Source organism: Tamandua tetradactyla, chromosome 2, assembly GCF_023851605.1.
Source record: "Tamandua tetradactyla isolate mTamTet1 chromosome 2, mTamTet1.pri, whole genome shotgun sequence".
In the NCBI taxonomy this organism is placed as follows: domain Eukaryota; kingdom Metazoa; phylum Chordata; class Mammalia; order Pilosa; family Myrmecophagidae; genus Tamandua; species Tamandua tetradactyla.
This window is the reverse complement of record NC_135328.1, coordinates 17,239,057-17,265,476: the sequence shown is the minus strand read 5'-3', so window position 1 is coordinate 17,265,476 and position 26,420 is coordinate 17,239,057. Positions and strand designations below refer to the sequence as shown.

At 35.6% G+C, this 26,420-nt stretch overlaps 1 protein-coding gene across 1 annotated transcript in view; it reads left to right on the top strand.

Moving 5' to 3' along the window:
* The window catches only part of ERP44 (endoplasmic reticulum protein 44), a 112,174-nt gene that overhangs the window by 50,606 nt on the left and 35,148 nt on the right, over positions 1–26,420 (top strand). The window contains exons 4-8 of the mRNA XM_077140295.1: positions 3,730–3,845; positions 20,249–20,433; positions 21,697–21,812; positions 23,950–24,007; positions 25,532–25,648. Coding sequence (XP_076996410.1) covers positions 3,730–3,845; positions 20,249–20,433; positions 21,697–21,812; positions 23,950–24,007; positions 25,532–25,648 — 592 coding nt within the window. The remainder of the gene's footprint in view (positions 1–3,729; positions 3,846–20,248; positions 20,434–21,696; positions 21,813–23,949; positions 24,008–25,531; positions 25,649–26,420) is intronic.

The following is a 26,420-nucleotide window of genomic DNA, read 5'->3' as shown; positions in this document are numbered from 1 at the left end:
TTATTGCAATACTGTATTTTTCCTGATTGGAGGAAGTAGGGCAGTGGTTGACAGTTAGGATGTGGGATGGCAAGTTTAGAAGGAAAAATTATGTGACATTTTTAACTTATATTATCTGCTCCCTCTTCCTGGAAGGAAGCCTTTTTATTCCTTCTGCTGTGTGAATCAGTGCCCTAGTCCCCTTTCTTTCTCTAACTTTATTGTTTTGTCTTTTATCTTACTCTTTAGTGCCCTAGTAAATAAACTTTGAGGGCAGAGAAAATGTCTTCTCCATATTCCCAGCATCTTGGAACAATGCTCAAAAGAAATTCAGTGACTGTGACATTGAGATAGGAGGGAGTTTCAGGTAGAGAAAAGTTTTGAACACTTGGACAGTCTATACCTTATTTGACCCTTTTAGGCTTACCACCTGTCAGCTGCTACTTGAGACCAGTCCCTCAATTTCCTTATATTCCTAAAGAGGTTTCCTAATTTTTTTCTGTGCCTCTAGTCTTATCTGTGTCCAATATATTCTCTACAATGTAAGCCATCCTGGTTCTTCTTAAGTGCAAATCAGATCACTTTACTCCCCATCTTAAAACCCTTAGATGATTTTCCCTTATCTTTAGGTTAATATTCAAGTCCCTTACCTTGCCCTAGAAGGCTCCTCATGACCTGGTCCCTGCTGCCTCTACCTCTCTTGTCTCTGATCCAATTGCAATGAATTTATTTCAATTTCTTTAATACTCTATGCTCTTCCATCACTGGACCCCTCTGCCTGGATGGATTACTCTTCTTTCTTGTCTTCCTTACCTAGTTAAGTCCTGTCTTAGATTAGATGACACTTTTCCCCAGGTCACCTTTCTTGATCAGTACCCAACCCTACTCTCGGATCCGGTTAGGAGCCCTTCTTATTTCTTCCCATAACATCCCATGCTAATCCAGTCCAAGCAAGGTAGGCTGTAATTTAGTTGGTGGCTCCTTACTACATTGTTAGCTTTGTAAAAACTGTTCCCATATCTCTTTTTCAACATTAGCCCCCAAGGACTTTGCACGGTATCTGACAGATAAGTACAAAATAAATATTTACTGAATGAATGAATGTGTATGATATGTGTATTTAAAGAACTGTAGAAAAAAATTTAAGATATACAGAGAAAATAGCATTTATAAAATGTATAACAAAGATAGCATTTTCCAAGGTAAATTAGAATTGTCCACCTGTATCAATAGCCACAAAATTTGATAGTAGATTAGCTAGTCCAGTCCTTCATTTTAAAACAAGAAAACAGGTTCAGAGAAGTAAAGTACTTTTCCAAGGTTACCTGACTAGGTTGGGACAGATAAAAACTGTATCACAGATCTCTTGACTGTGGGATTTTTTTTTTGCGTTGTAGGAAAGAGAACTAGAGCATCCCTTTGACCTTGGAATTGGAAGTGTGGACTATTGCAGTTACTTAGGAAAACATAATACCTGAGGAACACCTAGAGTTGTATTCCTAAATAATAATGAATGAGTACTCTTTTGTTTTGGCAATAATAGTACTCTTTTATTGAACTAGAAAAAACTCAGATAATTGGTTATAGGATACAGATTTGTATTTGTGACCTCAAAGGCTAAATCCTGAGTTCCCTCTAGAGTTGGATGTGACACAGTTTAAGGAAAAAATTTCTAATATTTTAAATTTCTAATAATTCTGATTTCTAATGTGTAAAAATACTGATATGCTTCAGAGTGTAATTAACCATAGTAGGTGCTTAATAATGCTATGATGTGCCAGGTTCTTTACATACAGTTTTTAATGCCCAGAACCACCGTGCAAGTAGGTATTATAATCTCCATTTTAGATTGAGAAAATTGAGGCTCAGAAAGGTCATTACGGCTAGTAAGTGGTGGAACTGGGATTTAAACTCAAGTATGTCTGGCTCCATAGCTTTATTTTTTTTCCCACTAGGTCATGCTAGTAAGTGCCCCCACGGTTTGTTGCAAAGACTTGTACCTATTTAGTTAACTTGTAAAGGGTTGATTCATATACTAGATTAGAGATTGGATTCAGATGGCCCCTAAAGCCCTTTTAGTAGTCCTTTTGCTTCTGATATTTTACATTTATAAATGTAATGTTCCTTGTGCATGAATACGTGCGTATGAAGATAATGGTAATATTGGAACTGAACTTTTATTTCATCCTTCCCTTTCACCTTTTGATGATAAAACTGATCCTCTTTTAAACATGAACCCTGTGCGTAAATGCTTGTTGAGCAGCAAATTGGACAGTCCTGGCAGAAGGAGCCCTTTATTCTGCCCTTAAAGCAGGAACCTGTCCACTGATCCATTGCTTGGCCACATTCTCACTTTTCAAGCAAAGAAGAACCATCCCCCTTGACTTTTCTGGCTACCCTATTTTCAGTCAACTTTAAGAACCCTCCAACCTGTGTTCCTAGCCTCTCCAATTCCTCCATTCTATACATTTATTCATTTAACAAACATCGATTGAATGCTTAGTCAAAAACAAGGTCCCTGATGTCCACAGACCCCACCCACCTATCCCAGATGGGAGAGATTTAAGAATGCTAAGAGGAAAGAGCCACTAAAGCAAGAGATTGAAGATGCAGATTGTGTCTCCTTGATATATTCTAGCACAACTCCTTAGGAAGTCAGGTGATTGGGCTAGAAGAGATATATATAAGAATAGGGAGGAAGTATAAAGTTTGCATCCTTTCACCAGCTTTTTGATATTTTTACCTAATTAGAGCTAATATGTTATACCTAATCAGATGTGAATTAAAGAGCTCACAGGCTTCATTTAAATAAATTTCTTGGTGGGAAATGGCTCTGGAGGCAATAATAATTATAACAATTACAGTTTGTTTGTTAACACATATGTAGCCCCTTTTTCATTTGAAAGTGCCCATCCTAACCCAGCTAGTAGTATGCTAATTCTTCCTCTCTTATCAGGTCCATTTCCTGACCAACAGGGTATATTGTGAAATGGTTGGTCTGTCTAAGGGACAGTCAGTATCAGAGGTGTCAAGTTTCTGAAATATTGTGGGGTTTTGCCCCTGTATTTAAAGCGTTAAAAAAAAAAAGGAAACAGGGTCAGGAAGTCTTTTTTATGAATTTAAAATATTTAGTCCTGGGCTTGATATATTTAATATGTTGATAGATAATAAAAGCCTGTTTTAAGAAGGGATAAATTTTTAGAGGTAACTGTTCATTATATAAATAAATTAATACAACTTATTTATTTAGTTTGTTAATTTGCCCATGAAAATTTGAACCACCCAGGTAAATCAATCTTAATATTTGCAGTAAGCTTACCATTTTAAAGATTTTATTCAGTAGTCTAGAAATATATGCATCATTTAGAGAAAGTTAATTTCCTTTATAGATGTTTCAAGTCTGAGCAGTTGCAAGTCCTAATAGGTACATATTAGAGGGCATATTTTGGACTTGTTCAGTGACCTATTTGAGAAGTCCTTAGCTTTTGTGTTCCATGATATGGGCAGTTTTCTTAAGGTTAAAAAAATTTTTTTTGATTTATTTGAATTATTTATATAGTTCTTGAATGGGCACACAGTATTCCACATTATCTTCATTTGTAATGAATAACAATAGGATCTGTGATTAAATATGCGATTGTCCTACTAAATTGTTTACTATCTGTATGCTAGACAAAAATAGGTGATAACTGAAATGAGAGCTATTATTTCTGCTTTTCTGTTCTAACTGATATCCTTCTCTATGTATAGGTGTCGTTTCAGCCAGATGTTGCATCCAATTTTTGAGGAAGCTTCCAATGTCATTAAGGAAGAATATCCAAATGAGAATCAAGTAGTGTTTGCCAGAGTTGATTGTGATCAGCACTGTAAGTACCTCAATAGGAAGTCAGGAAGAAACTGTCCCATTCTCACATCTCCAGCACACACTTTTTTTTTTCACTTTTCATGTTAACTAGAGAACAAACCAAAATGGTTCTAGTGATTTTGGCTAAATTGTTAATATTTAGGCACTGTGTACTTATTATACTGCTTTCTGTTTTGCTTACATGCGTTTTTTTTTATGTTGCTATTTTTTCATTAAAATATATCAGGGCAAGCATATGGGTAGTAAGTCATAATTAGCAGTATTTTCAACCAAAGCAAATATCAGAATCAATAAATTAAAATACAGTTTTAGAAAAACAATTGCTTTATTTTTAGAATCATGCAAAGATAGCATTTATAGTCATTTCAAATTAGATGATCTCAGATATTTGTATGCCTCTGTTATTTAAAAGATTCTCCTAAGATTGGCTTAGAATGTCTTTGAGGTATAATTAGCTGTGGTTACTGAGTATGATTTTTGAGAGTGTTCTAGTTTGCTAGCTGCTGAATACAATATACTAGAAAAGGAATGGCTTTTAAAAGGGGGGATTTAATAAGTTGTCGGTCCAAATTAAGGCACCAACAAGAGGTTACCTTCACTCAAGAAAGACCTATGAACTTCAGGATCTCTCTCTCAACTTGAAAGGCACATGGTGAACATGGCAATGTCTGCTGGCTTTCTCTCTAGGCCTCTTGTTTCATGAAGCTCCCCCAGGGATGTATTCCTTCTTCGTCTGACTCTGGGCTCTCATGGTTCTCATGGCTCTCTCCCAGCTTTCTTGCTCTCTCCAAAGTGCTTCCTCTTTTAAAGAATTCCAAGAAACTAATCAAGAACCAACCTGAAATGGGTGGAGTCACAATTCCATGGAAGCCGTCTAATCAAAAGTGGCCAAATCTCCACAGAGATAATCTAATCAAAAAATTCCAGTCTGCATTGTTGAACAGGGTTTAAAAGAAATGGCTGCCTACACATGATGGGATCAGGATTAAAATATGGCTTTTCGGGCTGTACACTGGTGGCTCATGGTAGAGTTCTCATCTGCTGTGCTTAAGACCTGGGTTCAGTTCCTGGAGCCTGCCTATGTTTTTTAAAAAAACAAAAAAGACAAACAAACAAACCATGGCTTTTCTAGTGCACATAATCCATTCAAACCAGCAAAAGAATGTATGAAGAAACTAGATTCTGATCAAATGTAAGCACTATAAAAATAGACACCTTATTCTTAGCCCCTCTGTGCCTAGCACTGGAATAGTGCTTAACACATAGTGAGTGCTCAATAATAGTTGCTGAATAGACGGATGGATAAATGAGTAATAAATAGCATCAGCATATATGAAGTGTTGCTTTTGGAGGTACTGTGGTAATTACTTTAAATAGATTAGTTCATTTCCCAACAACCCATTAAGGTAGATTGTCATCACTGATTTATAAGGTAAACTTTTATCCACAATTGAAAAAACAAAAAAATTAAATTACAACACAGTGCTTTCTTATCACTTACAATTTGTTTTATCTGTTCTAAGTCTTTTAGACTTATTTAGATGTAGTTTTTTAACCATATCATTAATATGCATACATACAAAGGAAAATAAATTTGTTCAAATAATCCTGAAATAACCTCCCATTCTGAGTCTGACTCTTGTGCATCACTTTCCAGCTCTGAGCATTGATTTTTGTGTTTTTCCACACAATATCGACCTCTGTGCCAGTTGGGAGTGCCATTGCATTTTTCTATTCTTAGGAAATTACAAATTAAAACTACCAGATAACATTTTGTGCATTATATTGGCATAATAATAATAATAATAATAACAAAAAATTCAGTGTGTTGATTAGAGTGTTACTCTACCTTTTTTAGTATTTTCTTCCGAACTGCTGATACCTGCTCGGCAAGTATCCATGCTGGCACTTTCCTATTTGATTAAACAGAGTTCTTTTTTTTTTTTTTTTTTGATTTCCTAATTGAAATATGTCACTACTAGTTCAGCAGCTTTTATTCAGCCAGCAAGCTGTAAATGAGACTGTTAATAGTGGTTTTCCCTAAAAGTGCTTGGGTTACATATGGTTCTTGTTTTCTTCTTTGTAATTGCATTTTCCAAAATTTGCACACACACACACCTTTGCTTCAACTGTGGATTGTGATCTCAGCTTATCTTGTTTCTTCAGGCTCCTTGTTGGGGAATATGAGAGTAGAATTCATCAGTTTCTCAGGAGGTCATGCAGTTAGATCTAGAAGGTTCCATCCATCTGCCCCTGGTGGAAGCAGATTCTCTGCTGACCTCCAGTGGCCTTACACTGTATAGTAGTCAGAAAGAAGCATTCATACATTATTTGCTGACCATCAGAACTTTAGAACAGACTCCCACTAACATTTTTAAGAAAGTGATTTGTGATTATCCTTGGATTAGACAGTACAAACTCCATATACCAATTACTCTCATACACCTTTTGGCCCTACAGTGTAACTTGAACCTCCTTTTTGGAAATTGAGACGCTTTTAAAAAATTTGTGCATAAATGAGGCAGTAGTAAGAAAGAACAAGAAAATATAAAGTGAAGAATTCATGTGCATAGGACAGAATTTGGATAAGCCTTAGCCTCAGTCTTGAATAAGCTTCTAGGCTATGTTCATAATATTTCTGTTTACCGTTTTATTTTGTTGTTATATTTTTGCTTTTCTCTTTTTCCTCTGTGGTGAGGGCATGGTTTGGAAATGGAAACAGTAGCCCTTACTCTGGAACCAGACGAACAGTAAGACCTTGTAGAACTCATCTGCCTCTTTGTACAGTCTGACTTGGATAATTATAGCAGGAAGGGGTGTTGCAAAGACAGAAAGAGGCTGTTTCCCCATTTGGAATCCTGCTAGGGCATCAGTGAGGCAGTCAGGCAGGCAGGACCCATCAAGAAAAAGTAAGTGACCACTGAAGCAAAAGTACATGCTAATTTTCCAATCAGTGAGCTGTTAACCTTCTGAAATTATAATTCCTCAGATGTCCATTTTAACATTTGATTCATCCAGTTAATTTAAAAAAAGGAAGCATTTGTTATACCCCTTATGTCATTCTTATTTTATCAGAATGTCACATTGTAATTATCTTCGAATCACTTTGGCCAAAGCTTGTAAAAAGTCACCTTTATGTCTAAGACTACTGATCAATGTAATTTTCAAGTTTTTGCTTCTTAATAATTAAAGGTCACTTTGTTATGCTATGTAACTGCTGCCATGATCTTGTTTGAGAATGAAGCAAGCATCTACTCCCCTAGCAGTCCTCAGATATTGTTTAATCTTTTTCTGTCAATAACCAAAATTTTAAAGTAATCTAAAGGTTGCAGTGTTTAAGTTTATAAACAGATTCTTGTTTTTTCTACCAGGACCATTGCAGTAGCTTCCTTTCTAGTCTGCCTGGTTCTCTACGACAGTCAGGTGAATATTTTTAAAGTACAGTTCTGCTGTTTGGTGGCTGCTTCCCACATATAGGATAAAATTCAAACTCTGTAGTCTGTCTCCAGCCTTATTTATTTTAATCTTAGTTTATGCATTTTTGCTTCCAGCATACTGTTCCCATTATGAAAGTTAGAAGTATTATATTGTCTTTGGATAGCATTTTTTCTGTTTTCTTACTGATCCTTGGACCACAAATGGAAAATGAATGTTTCCTCTTAAACTACTTGCTTTTGCTTTTGGGTCCATCTCATATCCTTTCTGCCAAATCCTTTGGGGATTAAAAAATTCCTTGGCTTCCTGTTGGCAAATTAGATATTAGCTAGGCTAGTTTGTTGAATATGGGCCTAAATTGGACCCAGTAGGAATATTTTCCCTTCATGGAGTTTGATGTTACTTAATTTTTCCTCCAGAGTTCAATCCACTATGCCAGCCCAGGTGGCTATGAAAAACTTCACTGTTTCTTTTTCTCTCTGCTTATGCCAAGCATAATACTCAGCTCTAAATTTACTAGAATTACAGATTTAATTTTCAGAAAAATTACATAGGAAACCTGTAAGAAAGAAAAAGGCAAGTGATCTTTGCTCCTCAGAAGGATCCTTTCCTTTCTGGAATTTCAGCCCATGTAGTCTTCCTTATTTACATGATCTGAGATATCTTTAAAAATATGATTAAAAAAAAGAATCTGGTGTTTCTTGCAATAGCACTCGAGCGGTGGATTTCCACTGTCAACCACATGCTGCTTGGAAATGGAAATCCTTTTGTAGATTCCCTTTGGAGTTTTCTCTGAACCCAGTAAGATCATTTGCAGATATAATAACTATTTTCTTTCTTCTACCTAGTGCATATACATTCTTTATTTCTTTTTCTTGTTTTATTACCCTGAGAACTACAGTATAGTGTTGAATAGAAATAGTGATAGCATGCACCTTTCTTTCTTGATCACAGCGGGAAATCTTTTATGTTTCATTATCAAGTTGTATGGTGTTTGTTTGTTTATTTAGATATCCTTAATCAGTGTAAGACTGTTCATTTCTTTTCCTAGCTGAGAATTTTTAGCCATGGATGATGGATGTTGAATTTTATTTTATTAAAAAAAAATTGTTTGCTTCTTTTAAACGCTAGTAGGATTTTTCTCTTTTCTTTTTAGTATCTTGAATTACATTGATTGATTTTCAAATATTAATCTAACCTGCAGTACTGAACTAAATCCAGCTTGATTGTGATGTATTTTCCTTGTATATAGTGCTAAATATAAAAAAAAAATTTTCTTCTCAAGTTTTGCGTTGAGGATCTCAAGTGAGAAGAATGTATGCTTTTCTTTTCTCATAATTTTCTTGTCAGGTTTGGTAGCAAGATTATGTTGACATAATGAAACCAGGTGAGACATGGTCCCTCTTTTTGTATTCTCTCAGATAGTTAGTATAATCTTGACATTATTGATTAGTTCCTTAAATGGTGGCTAAGATTTACTACTGATGCCATCTAGGTAAGGAGTTTCCTTCTGGAAAGATTTGGGTTCACTTTCTTTAATAATTGTAGGACTTTCTTTAATAATTGTGTTTTTTGTTTCTTCTAATGTCAGTTTTAGTAAGCTGTATTTTCATAGAAATTTGTCCATTCTATCTAAATCTTCAAACTTACTGGTTTTAAGTTATGATAATAATCTCTTGTTATCTGAATTAAAGCCTCATGCTTTATTTCCTGAAATTAATTATTTGTGTTCCTGTTCTCTCATTTCCCACCCCACACTGGTTTGGTTAGTCTCACTATGGATTTATTAGTTTTGTTAGCTTTTGCAAAGTACCAGATTTTACCTTTGTTGATCTTCTCTAGTGTATATTTGTTTTCCATTCCATTAATTTCTGCTCTTATCTTTCCCATTCCCTTCTTTCTTCTTTGTGTTAAATATCTTGCTCTTCTATAATTTCTTAAGATGAATGCTTAGCTCCTGTTTTTTAGCTTTTTTCCCCTAACAAAAATTTTTTTTTCATATCTTGCACATAGTTTATTACAAATAATGTTGGAAGTACAGAAGTTAACAGATGACGTGTTATTTTATATCAGTGAGTATGGATTCAAAGTTATATTTCTAATAACCACATGGTATTCATTTGCATTCTGGTAGATGTTCTTAAGTGGGAGAGAAAGGAGTGGAGGAATAGCGAATTTTAATACCCTGTATTTGCCCTTGGGAGTGTATCATGCATGAGAATAAAACATGCCATTTATTTGACATGTGGAAAGTCAGAGAGCCATTGGTTTAGGTGATAGGGCCTATGTACTTTTTTCTTCTTCTGAATTATTGTTATTCTTTTTAGCATTTAAAAATTATCTAGTTTTTATTGATATATATTATATATTCACATACCATGTAATCATCCAAAGTATTCAATCAGTGGTTCACAATGTCATCATATAGCTGTGCATTTATCATCACAATTGACTTTTTTGGGTTGGGGGGGTAAAATAACATGTATACAAAAAAGCAATAAATTTCAGCACACATCGTAAAAATTAGTTGTAGAACAAATTTCAGAGTTTGGTATGTGTTACAATTCCATAATTTTAGGTTTTTACTTCTAGCTGCTCTAGGATACTGAAGACTAAAATAAATATCAGTATAATGATTCAGCAATTATACTCATTTGTTGAACCCTACTTTCTCTGTATAACTCCACCAACATCTTTGATCTTTTTCCCACTCTTTAGGCTATGCCCATTCTAACTTTTTCATGTTGGAGGGGGCTATCGATAATATGGGAGAGGGGGATTGAACTAGTTGATGTTTTTCCCCAGCATAATTTTAAGGCTACAAATTTCATTTTAAGTATAGCTTTCGCTGCATGCTGTGAGTTCTGATATGTATTTTCATTATAATTCAGTTCAGTTCAAAATAGTTTCTGATTTCTGTTTAAATGTTCTTCTTTGATCCATGGAGATAGAAATTTATTCTTGTTATGATTGAAATAATTTAAAAATTGTTGAAGTTTTTTTGCATGTGTGAGTCGTGTGTGTTTTGTTTTGTCTTTTTAATGTGGCATATATACATGCAAAGAGTATGCATTCTGCAGTTTGGGGGTAGTGTATTCTATATATTATTTATTAGGTCAAGTTCTTAGTTGTGTTTTTCAAATTCTCTATATTCTTATTGATTTTATTTGTTATATCAATGAGAAAAGTGTGTTAATAACCTCCCACTATGATTGTAGATTTGTCTTTGTAGTTCTATCAGTTTTTACTTTATATGTCTTTAGGCTGTTAGTTGGTGTATATAAATTAAGAATTGTTATGTTATATCTCCTGGAGAATTATATGAAAGGCCTCTCTTTATCTCTGGTAATGCTTTTTGCCTTAATGCTTTTTTATTTGTTATTAATATAGCTGTACAAGATTTCTTTTGATTAGTTTGTGCATGGTGTTATTTTTTGCCCATCCTTTCACTTTCACGTTTCTGTACCCTCACGCTTTAGGTATATTCATTGTAAGTAGCATACTTAGATTTGCACCTTTGTCAGAAGTCACTTCTACGTATATGTGTGGGTATATTTCTGAATTCTCTATTCTGATCCATTGATATGTTTGTCTACCTTAACATGATGCAACACTATCTAGTTCTATTGGTTTAGTTCTATTGGTTTCTAGTAAGCCTTGAAGTCCAATAGGATAAGTACTGTTAATTTTATGAGATATATTGGCCTGTAATTTTCTTTTCTTATGACATCTTTGTCTGCTAATGTTGAACTCATAGAATGATTCTGGAAGTGTTACCTTCTTTTCAATATTGTGGAAAAGTTTGCGTGATTTGCCAGTAAAGCTATCAGTGGACAAAGCTGAGAAATAAATAAAAAGATGAAAATACACCAGAGATCATACCAGTACTTCTGATTCAAATGAAATATTACAGAGTTTTTACTTAATTTCTTCAATTTTATATTTGTGCCTTTTTTCTATTATGCTGAAAAACTTGATTCACAATGGCATTAGCAAAATTACTCATGTGCTTTATCTTTAATTTGTGTGTTTGTTTAATTTCAAAATAAGTCCAGTATTATGAATAATAGTAAGCCAACTGAATGTAGTTTACGATTCTTTTGTGGATTCTTTTGTCCTTAGGATTTAATCTTACTCAGGATGTTCTGCCAAAATACCATGTTTCAAAGTTTTTAAAGTTATTTGAAGTCATATTTTGCATGTTTTATGTCAATAATTTAATAGGTTCATATATTTTTTAACTTTTTGTTTGATTTGTATTTTTGTTTTCCTTTATATCTTATTGTGTTGTAATGTTAAACATAGTCATAGTTCCAAAGTAAAAAATATAAAACGAGGTATAGGCAGAAAAATCTACCTCCCATTTTCTTCCATTGTTTTTTCTTAATTGTTTCTTCGATTGCAAAGATAATAAACAATCATTTATACATACATATATGCATTTATACATACACACATATAAATATACACATATATATACACGTATATTCATATTCGTTCTCCATCTTACACAAAATATCATGCCTGTACATAGTCTTCTCTGCCTAGCCTTTTTCACTAATAATGCATCTTGAAGATTGCTGTATACAGAGATCTTTTTTCATTCCTTTATACAATAACCTGGTATTTCATTGTATGTGTTTACCCTGCATTAATCAGCTAGTTTCTTATTGATGGTCATTTGGGTAAGTAGTAACTTTTTAGAAGATATTTTCTGTACTCCAGACCACAACATTGTAGCATTGGACAGAACTATTTAACCTAATTTTACAGGCATTTTTATTAAAAACTTTAAAATTTATATATCACTGCAAATTTCATTATATAATAGAGTAGTTTTCAGTGTGTAGTGTGTTGGGAGTGAAGGGTTTTTTAATTAGGAAGGTGAACTTCCTTAAGTTTTATTTTTTCAAGTTGCTTTTCTCGTAAACTTTTGTGCCCTTTGCCTTGTTACAAGTTACCTCTGTTACCTTAAAAGACTTCTACTTGCATATGGTACGGCTTTGATCCCTCAGTTTGTAGTATCAATAGAATCTTTCTAATTCCTTGTTCAAGTGATAGGACCCATCATCTTTATATCAGCTCTAAGAAGTACTGTCCATTGTAATTCATAAAATTAGAAAAGGTCTTGTAACTGATATACCCACTAGTCTTCTGCTAACCAGATGGATTGCTGTCTATTCTATTAAGATGTCTTAATGTTATTTTATATTTCTGTCTTAGGTAAATAAAGCAGTCTCTAGAATCTCATGCTATGACTGGCGTTTCCCTTTGTTTACTTATATTTACCTTCTGATTGAAGAATTTTAGTAACCAAGCATCATGTCCCCTTATAAATCCTGCATGACATTTACCAAAGTTTTGTTTAATTCTAACTACTTAACATTTTCTACCTCGCAGATTCCCTTTGGAGAACCCGTATGTTCTGTCTTTAACCTTTGGTGTACCATTTTAGCATTCTTTGATTGCTCATCCTAGAGAGACTAAAATGCAACCTTGACTTATTAAAATTAACTTCCACTGCATGAAGATATACCCAAAATCAAAATAAAGAGTATTTTTCTAGTGTACACTGCTGAATTTGAGTTTTTATTGTGTTATCTTAGATACAGTTTACTTATTTGGAATTATAAATTTTTTTCTACTAGCAAAGAATCTAATATTAATTTTTAGTGCTTGAGAGTACTTTTTTTGCATCTGATGTCATTTTTATTTTCATTTTTCAACCAACAGTAAACTTTGAGAATAAAACATTATACCCGATGACCTAGTAATCATTAATATGTTTTTTATCACATAGTTATGTATTTTTTTATTTTTTTATTAACGGAAAGAAAAAAAAAAAGAAATAAACACAACATTTAGAAATCATACCATTCTACATATGCACTCAGTAATTCTTAACATCATCACATAGATGCATGATCATTGTTTCTTAGTACATTTGCATCGGTTTAGAGGAACTAGCAACACAACAGAAAAAGATATAAAATGTTAATATAAAGAAAAGAAATAAAAGTAGTAATAATAGTAAAAAACAACAACAACAAACAAACCAACAAGCAAACAAAAACAAAAAAAACCCTATAGCTCAGATGCAGCTTCATTCAGTATTTTAACATGATTACTTTACAATTAGGTATTATTGTGCTGTCCATTTTTGAGTTTTTGTATCTAGTCCTGTTGCACAGTCTGTATCCCTTCAGCTTCAATTACCCATTGTCTTAGCCTGTTTCTAACTCCTGCTGAACTCTGTTACCAATGACATATTTCGAGTTTATTCTCGAATGTCCTTTCACATCAGTGGGACCATACAGTATTTGTCCTTTAGTTTTTGGCTGGATTCACTCAGCATAATATTCTCTAGGTCCATCCATGTTATTACATGGTTCATAAGTTTATCTTGTCTTAAAGCTGCATAATATTCCATCGTATGTATATACCACAGTTTGTTAAGCCACTCTTCTGTTGATGGAGATTTTGGCTGTTTCCATCTCTTTGCAATTGTAAATAACGCTGCTATAAACATTGGTGTGCAAATGTCCGTTTGTGTCTTTGCCCTTAATTCCTTTGAGTAGATTCCCAGCAATGGTATTGCTGGGTCATATGGCAATTCTATATTCAGCTTTTTGAGGAACCGCCAAACTGCCTTCCACAGTGGTTGCACCATTTGACGTTCCCACCAACAGTGGATAAGTGTGCCTCATTCTCCACATCCTCTCCAGCACTTGTCATTTTCTGTTTTGTTGATAATGGCCATTCTGGTGGGTGTGAGATGATATCTCATTGTGGTTTTGATTTGCATTTCTCTAATGGCCAGGGACACTGAGCATCTCTTCATGTGCCTCTTGGCCATCCGTATTTCTTCTTCTGGTAGGTGTCTGTTTAAGTCTTTTTCCCATTTTGTAATTGGGTTGGCTGTCTTTTTGTTGTTGAGTTGAACAATCTCTTTATAAATTCTGGATACTAGACCTTTATCTGATATGTCATTTCCAAATATTGTCTCCCATTGTGTAGGCTGTCTTTCTACTTTCTTGATGAAGTTCTTTGATGCACAAAAGTGTTTAATTTTGAGGAGCTCCCATTTATTTATTTCCTTCTTCAGTGTTCTTGCTTTAGGTTTAAGGTCCATAAAACCACCTCCAGTTGTAAGATCCATAAGATATCTCCCAACATTTTCCTCTAACTGTTTTATGGTCTTAGACCTAATGTTTAGATCTTTGATCCATTTTGAGTTAACTTTTGTATAGGGTGTGAGAGATGGGTCTTCTTTCATTCTTTTGCATATGGATATCCAGTTCTCTAGGCACCATTTATTCAAGAGACTGTTCTGTCCCAGGTGAGTTGGCTTGACTGCCTTATCAAAGATCAAATGTCCATAGATGAGAGGGTCTATATCTGAGCACTCTATTCGATTCCATTGGTCGATATATCTATCTTTATGCCAATACCATGCTGTTTTGACCACTGTGGCTTCATAATATGCCTTAAAGTCAGGCAGCGCGAGACCTCCAGCTTCGTTTTTTTTCCTCAAGATGTTTTTAGCAATTCGGGGCACCCTGCCCTTCCAGATAAATTTGCTTATTGGTTTTTCTATTTCTGAAAAATAAGTTGTTGGGATTTTGATTGGTATTGCATTGAATCTGTAAATCAATTTAGGTAGGATTGACATCTTAACTATATTTAGTCTTCCAATCCATGAACACGGTATGCCCTTCCATCTATTTAGGTCTTCTGTGATTTCTTTTAACAGTTTTTTGTAGTTTTCTTTATATAGGTTTTTTGTCTCTTTGGTTAAATTTATTCCTAGGTATTTTATTCTTTTAGTTGCGATTGTAAATGGGATTCGTTTCTTGATTTCCGCCTCAGCTTGTTCATTACTAGTGTATAGAAAAGCTACAGATTTTTGAATGTTGATCTTGTAGCCTGCTACTTTGCTGTACTCATTTATTAGCTCTAGTAATTTTGTTGTGGATTTTTCAGGGTTTTCTACATATAGTATCATATCGTCTGCAAACAGTGATAGTTTTACTTCTTCCTTTCCAGTTTTGATGCCTTGTATTTCTTTTTCTTGTCTAATTGCTCTGGCTAGAACTTCCAACACAATGTTGAATAATAGTGGTGATAGTGGACATCCTTGTCTTGTTCCTGATCTTAGGGGGAAAGTTTTCAATTTTTCCCCATTGAGGATGATATTAGCTGTGGGTTTTTCATATATTCCCTCTATCATTTTAAGGAAGTTCCCTTGTATTCCTATCTTTTGAAGTGTTTTCAGCAGGAAAGGATGTTGAATCTTGTCAAACGCCTTCTCTGCATCAATTGAGATGATCATGTGATTTTTCTGCTTTGATTTGTTGATATGGTGTATTACATTAATTGATTTTCTTATGTTGAACCATCCTTGCATACCTGGGATGAATCCTACTTGGTCATGATGTATAATTCTTTTAATGTGTTGTTGGATACGATTTGCTAGAATTTTATTGAGGATTTTTGCATCTGTATTCATTAGAGAGATTGGTCTGTAGTTTTCTTTTTTTGTAATATCTTTGCCTGGTTTTGGTATGAGGGTGATGTTGGCTTCATAGAATGAATTAGGTAGTTTTCCCTCCACTTTGATTATATTGAACAGTTTGAGGAGAGTAGGTACTAATTCTTTCTGGAATGTTTGATAGAATTCACATGTGAAACCGTCTGGTCCTGGACTTTTCTTTTTAGGGAGCTTTTGAATAACTAATTCAATCTCTTTACTTGTGATTGGTTTGTTGAGGTCGTCTATTTCTTCTTGAGTCAAAGTTGGTTGTTCATGTCTTTCCAGGAATCTGTCCATTTCTTCTAAATTGTTGTATTTATTAGCGTAAAGTTGTTCATAATATCCTGTTATTACCTCCTTTATTTCTGTGAGGTCAGTAGTTATGTCTCCTCTTTCATTTCTAATCTTATTTATTTGCATCCTCTCTCTTCTTTTTGTCAATCTTGCTAAGGGCCCATCAATCTTATTGATTTTCTCATAGAACCAACTTCTGGTCTTATTGATTTTCTCTGTTGTTTTCATGTTTTCAATTTCATTTATTTCTGCTCTAATCTTTGTTATTTCTTTCCTTTTGCTTGCTTTGGGATTAGTTTGCTGTTCTTTCTTCAGTTCTTCCAAGTGGACAGTTAATTCCTGCATTTTTGCCTTTTCTTCTTTTCTGATAAAGGCATTTAGGGCAATAAATTTCCCTCTTAGCACTGCCTTTGCTGCATCCCATAAGTTTTGATATGTTGTGTCTTCATTTTCATTTGCCTCTAGGTATTTACTAATTTCTCTTGCAATTTCTTCTTTGACCCACTTGTTGTTTAAGAGTTTGTTGTTGAGCCTCCATGTGTTTATGAATTTTCTGGCACTCTGCCTATTATTGATTTCCAACTTCATTCCTTTATGATCCGAGAAAGTGTTGTGTATGATTTCAATATTTTTAAATTTGTTAAGACTTGCTTTGTGACCCAGCATATGGTCTATCTTTGAGAATGATCCATGAGCACTTGAAAAAAAGGTGTATCCTGCTGTTGTGGGATGTAATGTCCTATAAATGTCTGTTAAGTCAAGCTCATTTATAGTAATATTCAGGTTCTCTATTTCTTTATTGATCCTCTGTGTAGATGTTCTGTCCATTGATGAGAGTGGTGAATTGAAGTCTCCAACTATTATGGTATATGTGTCTATTTCCCTTTTCAGTGTTTGCAGTGTATTCCTCACGTATTTTGGGGCATTCTGGTTCGGTGCGTAAATATTTATGATTGTTATGTCTTCTTGCTTAATTGTTCCTTTTAATAGTATATAGTGTCCTTCTTTGTCTCTTTTAACTGTTTTACATTTGAAGTCTAACTTGTTGGATATTAGTATAGCCACTCCTGCTCTTTTCTGGTTGTTATTTGCATGAAATATCTTTTCCCAACCTTTCACTTTCAACCTATATTTATCTTTGGGTCTATGATGTGTTTCCTGTAGACAGCATATAGAAGGATCCTGTTTTTTAATCCATTCTGCCAGTCTATGTCTTTTAATTGGGAAATTCAGTCCATTGACATTTAGAGTTATTACTGTTTGGATAATATTTTCCTCTACCATTTTGCCTTTTGTATTATATATATCATATCTGACTTTCCTTCTTTCTACACTTTTCTCCATGTCTCTCTCTTCTGTCTTTTTGTATCTGACTCTAGTGCTTCCTTTAGTATTTCTTGCAGAGCTGGTCTCTTGGTCACAAATTCTCTTAGTGACTTTTTGTCTGAGAATGTTTTAATTTCTCCCTCATTTTTGAAGGACAATTTTGCTGGATATAGGAGTCTTGGCTGGCAGTTTTTCTCTTTTAGTAACTTAAATATATCATCCCACTGTCTTCTAGCTTCCATGGTTTCTGCTGAGAAATCTACACATAGTCTTATTGGGTTTCCCTTGTATGTGACGGATTGTTTTTCTCTCACTGCTTTCAAGATCCTCTCTTTCTCTTTGACCTCTGACATTCTAACTAGTAAGTGTCTTGGGGAACGCCTATTTGTGTCTAATCTCTTTGGGGTGCGCTGTACTCTTGGATCTGTAATTTTAGGTCTTTCATAAGAGTTGGGAAATTTTCAGTGATAATTTCTTCCATTAGTTTTTCTCCTCCTTTTCCCTTCTCTTCTCCTTCTGGGATACCCACTACACGTATATTTGTACGGTTCACATTGTCCTTGAGTTCCCTGATACCTTGTTCAAATTTTTCCATTCTTTTCCGGATAGTTTCTGTTTCTTTTTGGAATTCAGATGTTTCATCCTCCAAATCACTAATTCTATCTTCTGTTTCTTTAAATCTGTCGTTGTAGGTATCCATTGTTTTTTCCATCTTTTCTACTTTATCTTTCACTTCCATAAGTTCTGTGATTTGTTTTTTCAGTTTTTCTATTTCTTCTTTATGTTCAGCCCATGTCTTCTTCATGTCCTCCCTCAATTTATCGATTTCGTTTTTGAAGAGGTTTTCCATTTCTGTTCGTATATTCAGCATTAGTTGTTTCAGCTCCTGTATCTCATTTGAACTATTGGTTTCTTCGTTTGACTGGGCCATATGTTCAATTTTCTGAGCGTGATCCGTTATCTTCTGCTGGCATCTGGGCATTTAGTCAGATTTCCCTGGGTGTTGGACCCCACAGGTTGAAAGATTTTTCTGTGCAATCTCTGGGTTCTGTTTTTCTTATCCTGCCCAGTAGGTGGCGCTCGTGGCACACGTTTGTCTACGGGTTCCACCAGTGAAAGTTGCTGTGGGTCCTTTAACTCTGGAAAATTCTCGCCGTAGGGGAGGTTCGGCAGCCGAAGCGTCTTGGAAGAATGCTAGCCGGCCTGGGGTTCCGAATGCGGGGAGGGTCGCCAGCCGCCGCAGCACGGGAGAGCGTCTGGCCGAATTAGCTAGTCGGCCCGGGGCACCAAGCGTGGCGGGAGGGCGCCAGCTGTCGCAGCCCGGGAGAGTGCACTATTCCCAGCCAACGGGGGAGTCACATGTTTGGAAGGGATCCCCCGGTCACTGTTCTCCGCAGTCTGGGGATTTCCGACCCAACTATCTCAGTTGTTCCGACCCAACTATCTCAGTTGTTTCGGGGGGCCTCGTGTGGTGGGGGCACCAGCCGCCGCGGCCTAACGGGACCGCCTGTCCAATTCTACCAGCTGGCCTGGGAAGGTGGAAGGGAGGGACTCCGGTCGCTTGCCGTCCCACCCAGGAAAGCCTGTGCCCCTTGGTGATCTCACCGGAGCTGGTTCTCCCAGATAGTCAGCCGTTCCAGGATGGGGTACGCTGTCCCTTTGGTCTCCCTCGTGCCTTCGGGAGCTGCTCTGTATTATCTCCACTCCCCCAGTAGCTGTTCTGGAGCAGGAAAGGTGAGGGCGGCAAGGCTGTAGAGGCTGGTGGTGGAGGAGCCGGTGAAGGCGGGGGAAGAGGGCACCGTGGTGGTTGGAGAGCGGCCGGAGCAGGAGGGGGAGGAGAGGGGAGAAGGAGGGCGGGCGGGTCGGCTGCTGCGGGGTGTGGGCGCCGCGCGGCGGGCCGACGGAGAAAGAGAGGGGAGAAGGAGGGCGGGCGGGTCGGCTGCTGCGGGGCGTGGGCGCCGCGTGGCGGGCTGGCGGAGAAAGAGAGGGGAGAAGGAGGGCGGGCGGGTCGGCTGCTGCGGGGCGTGGGCCGGCGGAGAAAGCCATAGTTATGTATTTATCACCATGATCAGTTTTAGAACATTCATATCACTCCAGAAAAAGAAATAAAAAGAAAAACTCATACATCCATACCCCTTGCCCCTCACTCTCAGTGGCCACTAGTATTTCACTTTATCAATTTTTTAAACCCTTGTATTTCCCCATTTTTTACTTATATTTTGTCCTTATTTTTGAACTTACCCCAAGAAGCATCAGACACAGATTTTTCACAATCACATTGTAAAAGCTGTATACTTATACAGTCGTCTTCAAGAGTCAAGGCTACTGGAACACAGTTCAGCAATTTCAGACACCCCCTCCAGCCACTCCAATATTGAGAGTGGTTTTAATTCTCATTTAATTTTCTTTTGTTATAATGCTCTAAGATATCCTTACAGTATTGGGTAAATTAACTTGAATGGCTCTATAGTCAGAATTGGAACTTTGGGCATTCTAATTCTTATCTGGAATGTATAATAATAATTACTAATGCTTATTTAAGAGTTTATTGTTCTGTGCATTTGTATTATCTCATTTAATTCTTAAAACAACCCCATGTTTTAGAAATGATTATCCCTATATAACAAATGAGAAATTAAGGCATAGAGAGCTTAAGCAGCTTACCGTAGTTCACAGCAAAGTCCAGAGCCTGGCCTCTGAAACAATATAAACTCAAGTCAGGAGTAATTTTTTATTTGTACTCATTGGTTAATTGTATGATTTTTGACTGTTTGCCACAGATGAGGGCAATGTTAATTTCTTTTCCATTCTTGTAGCTGATATAGCCCAGAGATATAGGATAAGCAAATACCCAACCCTCAAATTGTTTCGTAATGGGATGATGATGAAGAGAGAATACAGGGGTCAGCGATCAGTGAAAGCACTTGCAGATTACATCAGGCAACAAAAAAGTGACCCTGTTCAAGAACTTCATGACTTAGCAGAACTCACCACTCTTGATGTAAGTTGTTAACTTTTGATGGATCAAATGAACCATGCTTGTTTAATTAAAGTGAACTAATTCTTATGCAATTAAAAAATGTGGACATTGATAGTTTATTACAATGAATTTGACATATACATACTTAATAAATTGAATCTTTCTTGAATTGATAATTCTCAAGGGAAATGCTAATGTTTTACTAAACTTCTGGATAAATTACATAGCACATAGTAAAGCTGCACTAATTTGAATTGAGTACAAAAAGGATGCCTGAGTTATAAAGAAACAGAAGTTAAGGTCAAGAATACACAATCATAATTTCCACATGTTTTCTTATTGGTGACTCTCAAGGTACTAGAATGTAATCTCTCTTCTTTATTTAAGTTTTAGTGTCCTCTAATATATCTCCCTCTACGTTAAGTAGTGTTGCAAAATAACAAAAAAATAAATAAGTAAAATGATTGTGCTTAGGCTTTGTCAGATTTTCACTATCAGATGTGAGATTTGATTTTGCTCTACTGATCATCCAGTAAATTAGCTAGTTACTATTTCATGAATGCTGTCAGCAGACACAAGACTCCTGAAGCAGAGACAGAGTACTTTTTATTTTTCATGTCATAGCAAGCAGTATGAGTATATTGTGTCTGTTCCCTTGCCCCTCAATTCCTGTGGAAGTGACATGGAGAACCCAGAAGGATACCTGCATTCAGGGAGTTGTGTTATAGGAGAGGATATTGGGCTTGGGAAGCTTGCCGTTTTATAGCAGGCAGTAAGCCTGCTCTTTCTTCTGGAGGGAGATACTACCTCATTCTTCAAGGTTGCTCACTACAAACCTAGCCTCGAAAAATGGCCTGGGAAAGGATAGTCAGTGTCTTGCATTCTTGGCACATCCAGTAATATGTGTAGGAGTGCAAGAAACTCATGGAGTCTCTACCAACGGTCACAAATTATGAACATGTGCTATTTTAATGCAGTTTATAATCAGTCCCCTCATTTAGGAAAAGACTATTTCTGATTAAATAGTTATTCTGTTTTTTTTTAAATAAAACACTGTAAGTAAATATTTATAATTACATTTGAGTTTAGTTGTTTGCAGCCAATATAATCGTCAATATTTTTGAAATAGGTGTTAAAAGCCAAATCTGCATTTGTAGTCACACTTCATTTGAAGATAGCTGAACAGCAGCTGGAGTATTTAGATACCAGGATAAAGAATAAATGAAATAACATGTTTATAGAGCTATATATGATTACAAAATAATTAAATACTTTATTTTACAGCGCAGCAAAAGAAATATCATTGGATTTTTTGAGCAAAAGGATTCAGAAAACTATAGAGTTTTTGAAAGAGTAGCAAATATTTTGCACGATGATTGTGCTTTCCTTGCTGCATTTGGGTAAGTGTTTTAATGGAGAGTATGCTTAGTGGATCTGCTTGACTGCTGTGATAAATTTACCTTATATTTGATCATTTTGTACAGATGACCTCTCCAAGCTATCTCAGTTCTCTTAAAGTGACTAACCATTCTTTACTGCCCATCTTTGCCCTCAATTTAAGGATTTATAAGTCTGTCTGTTCTCCTTTTTACAGTATATCCTGTGTCAGAATGTGGGTAAAAGGGAAAAAATGAACACAGCAATGAGCTCATTCATGCTTTCATTGAACTCATGTACTAACACCCTGTGCCAGGCAAAATGCTAACCTTTGGGGTTACCAAATGGAAACAACATGCTCTATTTCTTCTTAAGAAACATGAGTTTCATTATCTTTATTCTCATTGCCAGCTTGCCGCTCCCTTTTCTTCCATCTTCTCTGGCTCAGAGGGACAGTTCTCCTTTCCGAGACTAACATTTTCACTTAGGTCCTTATAATTGCCCTCAAACTCCTCTTGGTATTGGTCCACCAGTTGCCCCTGCTTTCTCATGTTTTCAACACAACCCTTTTTGTGAACTGCTTTCTTTGTCCTAAAACATGTTTCCTTCTTTCCTGACCTTCCCTTCTATCTCTTGAACTATAATTTCATCTCTTTCTTTTGCTACTTCTAGGCTCTCTTTACATGGAGTCACCCTGGTGTGCCCCTTAACTTTCTGACATCTCTGACTTCGATTCCCACCTATTTTTTTCTTCCCCTCTCAGAATGGGTTCATTCTCAAGCTTTTGCCCTCTCTTCTTGTTAGAGGTTATCACAAACATTCTTTTACTCATGCAGAATTATTTTCTCTTTTTCTGTTAACTTAATGGTAGTATCTTGGAAAATCTACATTTCTGGCCTAGTATATGATCTCCCTTTTGTGAATTTTGTCCTTTATCCTTGTTTTAATGCTTCTGTAGATTGTGTGTGTGTGTGCCTACTATTGTAAGCATTGTCAGTGTTTTTTGAAAATCAATATATAGATTAAATAAAGGGGGTATTTGCCCCCATGCTTTTCACATTAGTTTCCAGCCGCAAAGGCCACCTTGCTTCAGGCTCATTTCTGCCTCAGAGACTTTGCCTTTACTTTTCCCTTTGTCTGGAAGTGCTTCTCCCAGAGGCCATTTCATCAGAGTTTCCCTAATAATCCAATTCAAATTAGCACAGCTGCCATCCATTTGTCAGTCTTATTTTTTCATCACAGTACTTTTTTTCCTCCCATGATAAATTTATCTACTTGTTTGTCTTACCTTCTCCACCAAATTGTAAGCTTCATGAGAGCAGAATCACTGCTGGTTTTGTTCACTACTCATACCTGATACAAAAAAATGACCTGGTAAATAGTTAACTGAGTAAATGAATGAATGGAGGATGTTTTTCCTTTCCGTTGTCACTGTCATTGATCTGGGTTAGCACCCCCAGTCCCTATCTTATGGACTACTTTAATCAGAAGCTGGAGATAAATCAAGGTTTAATTCATCCAAAACTGAAGAGAGAAAGTTTCCTATTTGACTTAGACTCTATTGTATAATTCACTTACCAAATATGTATTGCACACCTTTTTATATGCCAGAGACTTTGCTAGACATAGAAACAACAGCAGGCAAATAAACAAAATATTCCTTCTTTATGGAACTATGTTCTAGTGATATGATTGCTGTTTTTAGTTCATCTCTTTTTTTTTTTTTAGACATTTTTGTTTTAAAAGTAAAACGTAGAAAATTCATGGTTGAGTCTTACTTACAAGCAAATAATTTTTTATTGGTCTATGTGATAAATCAGTGAACTTGTTCCCTAGTTGCTGGAAAACACTCTGGGTCAAAAACAGCTCTTTAGTGCTAAAACTGCCAATCCAAATGTGTAAAATACTGAGTCACAAAAACAACTAACTAACATTTCTCTTTAAAAAAAATCTGCCTAGTATTAAACCTTCTTTTAAATGTATGCTTTTCTTGGTATCATATAGTCTTATATATAGGAAAGGTAATGCATCAGTATACGTTTAAGTCTTTATAATCCATCCATTACAAAATAACTAACTAAATCTCTTTCATTCAGGTATATTATTACGGCTATTGTTTTCCTTTAAATAGTATCATTATTATTTCTCTCTTCCTATCAGGTCTATTTCAAAGCCAGAAAGATATAGTGGAGACAATATAATCTACAAACCACCAGGGGTAAGTTGCTATTTTTTAATTATGTGTATTATATCTATTTTAAATACATATACTGTATAAATATAATATCTGTAGTTTTATAATTGTTCATATCCTCAGAATCGTATAAGATTAAGACATCATCTTATGCTTGTGCAAACCTTTCAAAATAAAAGCAGGGGGATACTGAGGATTTCAGCCACAGTGACGGAGCCAGGACTAGAGATGCCCTGATCCCAGGCCTTTTCCACCTTCCTGTTTTGCTTTCACTCTAGAATCTAGATTCAAAAAATGCTTTGGTGGTCCACAATAGCCAATAGCCACTCCCTGCCTCCCAACATACTAGCCAAGGCCCCAAATCTAGGGTATAAATTAATCATACTTGCCAGATAAAAAGGAGCAATGAGGTTGTTTTTAACCCTTAGAATAAGAAGTTGTGTGTCTAAACTTAGGAGCAGCTGCTTAGCCCTAGACGATGGTGGCCACAATTAAGAGGCAAAAACTACAATATTTGTCATCCTGAATTGACCTAAAGGTCTGGCACTGGATTTTTTTTCACACAAATAGAAAAGTATTGATATTCTTTCATTTCATAGTTTTCATTTTAATGTTGTTTACCGTATTTTGACACACTGGAGTTTAAAAGTTTTATGTAGTCAAATGTATCATTTTTTAGTTAGAAAGCATGCTTACTGTTCTAAGTTCAGTTAGGTATTCACCTGTATTTTCTGCTAGTGATTTCTTTAATAGTAGCTTACCTAGTCTCGTCTCTAGATTTTCAGAATCTAGTACCATGCCTGGCAATGTGGTGTAGGCTACTAAGAGTACGGGCTCCGGAGTCAGACCATCTGGGTGTAAGTGTTGAGTCTGCCTCCTGACCAGGTGTGCAGCTCTAGGAAAATTGCTTAGCTTCTCAGTGCTTTGTTTCTTCATGAGTAAAAATAGGAATGATAATAATAGTGCCTGCCTTAAAAGGGTGTTGTGAGGAGTAAATGAGTCAGCACAAAGAAAGGGCTTACCATAGTGCACAGATACAGTAAGTACTCAGTTAATATAAGCTATTATTTTTATCATCATCACTTTAGATACTTAATAAATACTGATTTTGAGTGAATGTGGAATAGATACGTTTGGTAATTAATAGTAGAGATAGTCGTGCCTTAGATTTATATGGCATCTTGTATTTTTCAAGGCTTTTTAACTGGAAGTCTCCACATTTTCTTCTAACATTTTTAACTCTAAGAAATAATTGCATTCATTCATTTGAATAATTCTTTTTATAATGCCTGCCTGCCTTTGGTGAAGATACTGATGAAAGTTATTTGACTTAAATCCAAGGAAGAACAGAAGCCTTAGACATCACGGTTGGATAATTATGGAATTATCAGCTTTTACCAGTGATTGTCCTCTTTCTCAGAAGTTCTGTATTTTATGTTTTCTTCTATATCCCCTATAGATTTTCTAGTGTTGGAGATGGGTTTAAGAACACATTTTTGCTAACATTGGTTAGGTTTGTTTACATTTTTTTGTTTTGTTTTGTAACAGCATTCTGCTCCAGATATGGTATACTTGGGATCTATGACAAATTTTGACCTGACTTACAATTGGATTCAAGATAAATGTGTTCCTCTTGTCCGAGAAATAACATTTGAAAATGGAGAGGTATGGGCTTTCTAATGTGTGTTGTTATTTTTAATTCAGATTTCTGAAAGAGCAGTCTTCCTCCACCTGTTTTAGTATTTTAACACAGATTTACTCATTCTAAAAATCACATCGTTTTCATAACTGTATCATAGCTGTTTCCATAATATAGACCTTTGGTTCTCCCCATTATGCTTCTGGCAAAAGCAGTGGTGCTCACAGCCATATGAATAAGTTTGGAAATGCTTCTTGGGTGGTTTTGACACTCACCCTTTGGGTAAAGATCCTTGTTTAAAGGGATATCCTTGGCAAACAATGCTCTACAGATTTTAGTTTCAATAAATTACATATAGTGAATAATCCTTTGCCACAAAAGGTTTTTCTCATTCCTGTCTGTCCTAAAAGAAAGAAGTTTTGTTCTCTCTTTCATTGTAAGTAAAGTAGTCATCAACATCATGTAAACTGACCTGTCATTCCATGTACCTGAAATAGAGCTCACCCAACTCTTGTAACTCCCCCAAAAAACAAAACCCAAAAGCCTAAGAAGTGGGAGGAGGCAAAGACAAGGGGCTCTGTCTGTAAGGTAATTTTTTCCTTCTTTATGATATTAGAAATAACTCTTTCATTTCATTTATGCCAGGCCTCAACTCTTTATTTTTAAAATCTGTGGTCTAAAAATGCAATAACTTTTTTTTATAAAATGCAATTTAAAAACTTTTTATATATACAATCACTTCAAAGAATTATAAGTATACTGTACAGATTTTAAATATACAGCACAAAAAATGATGAC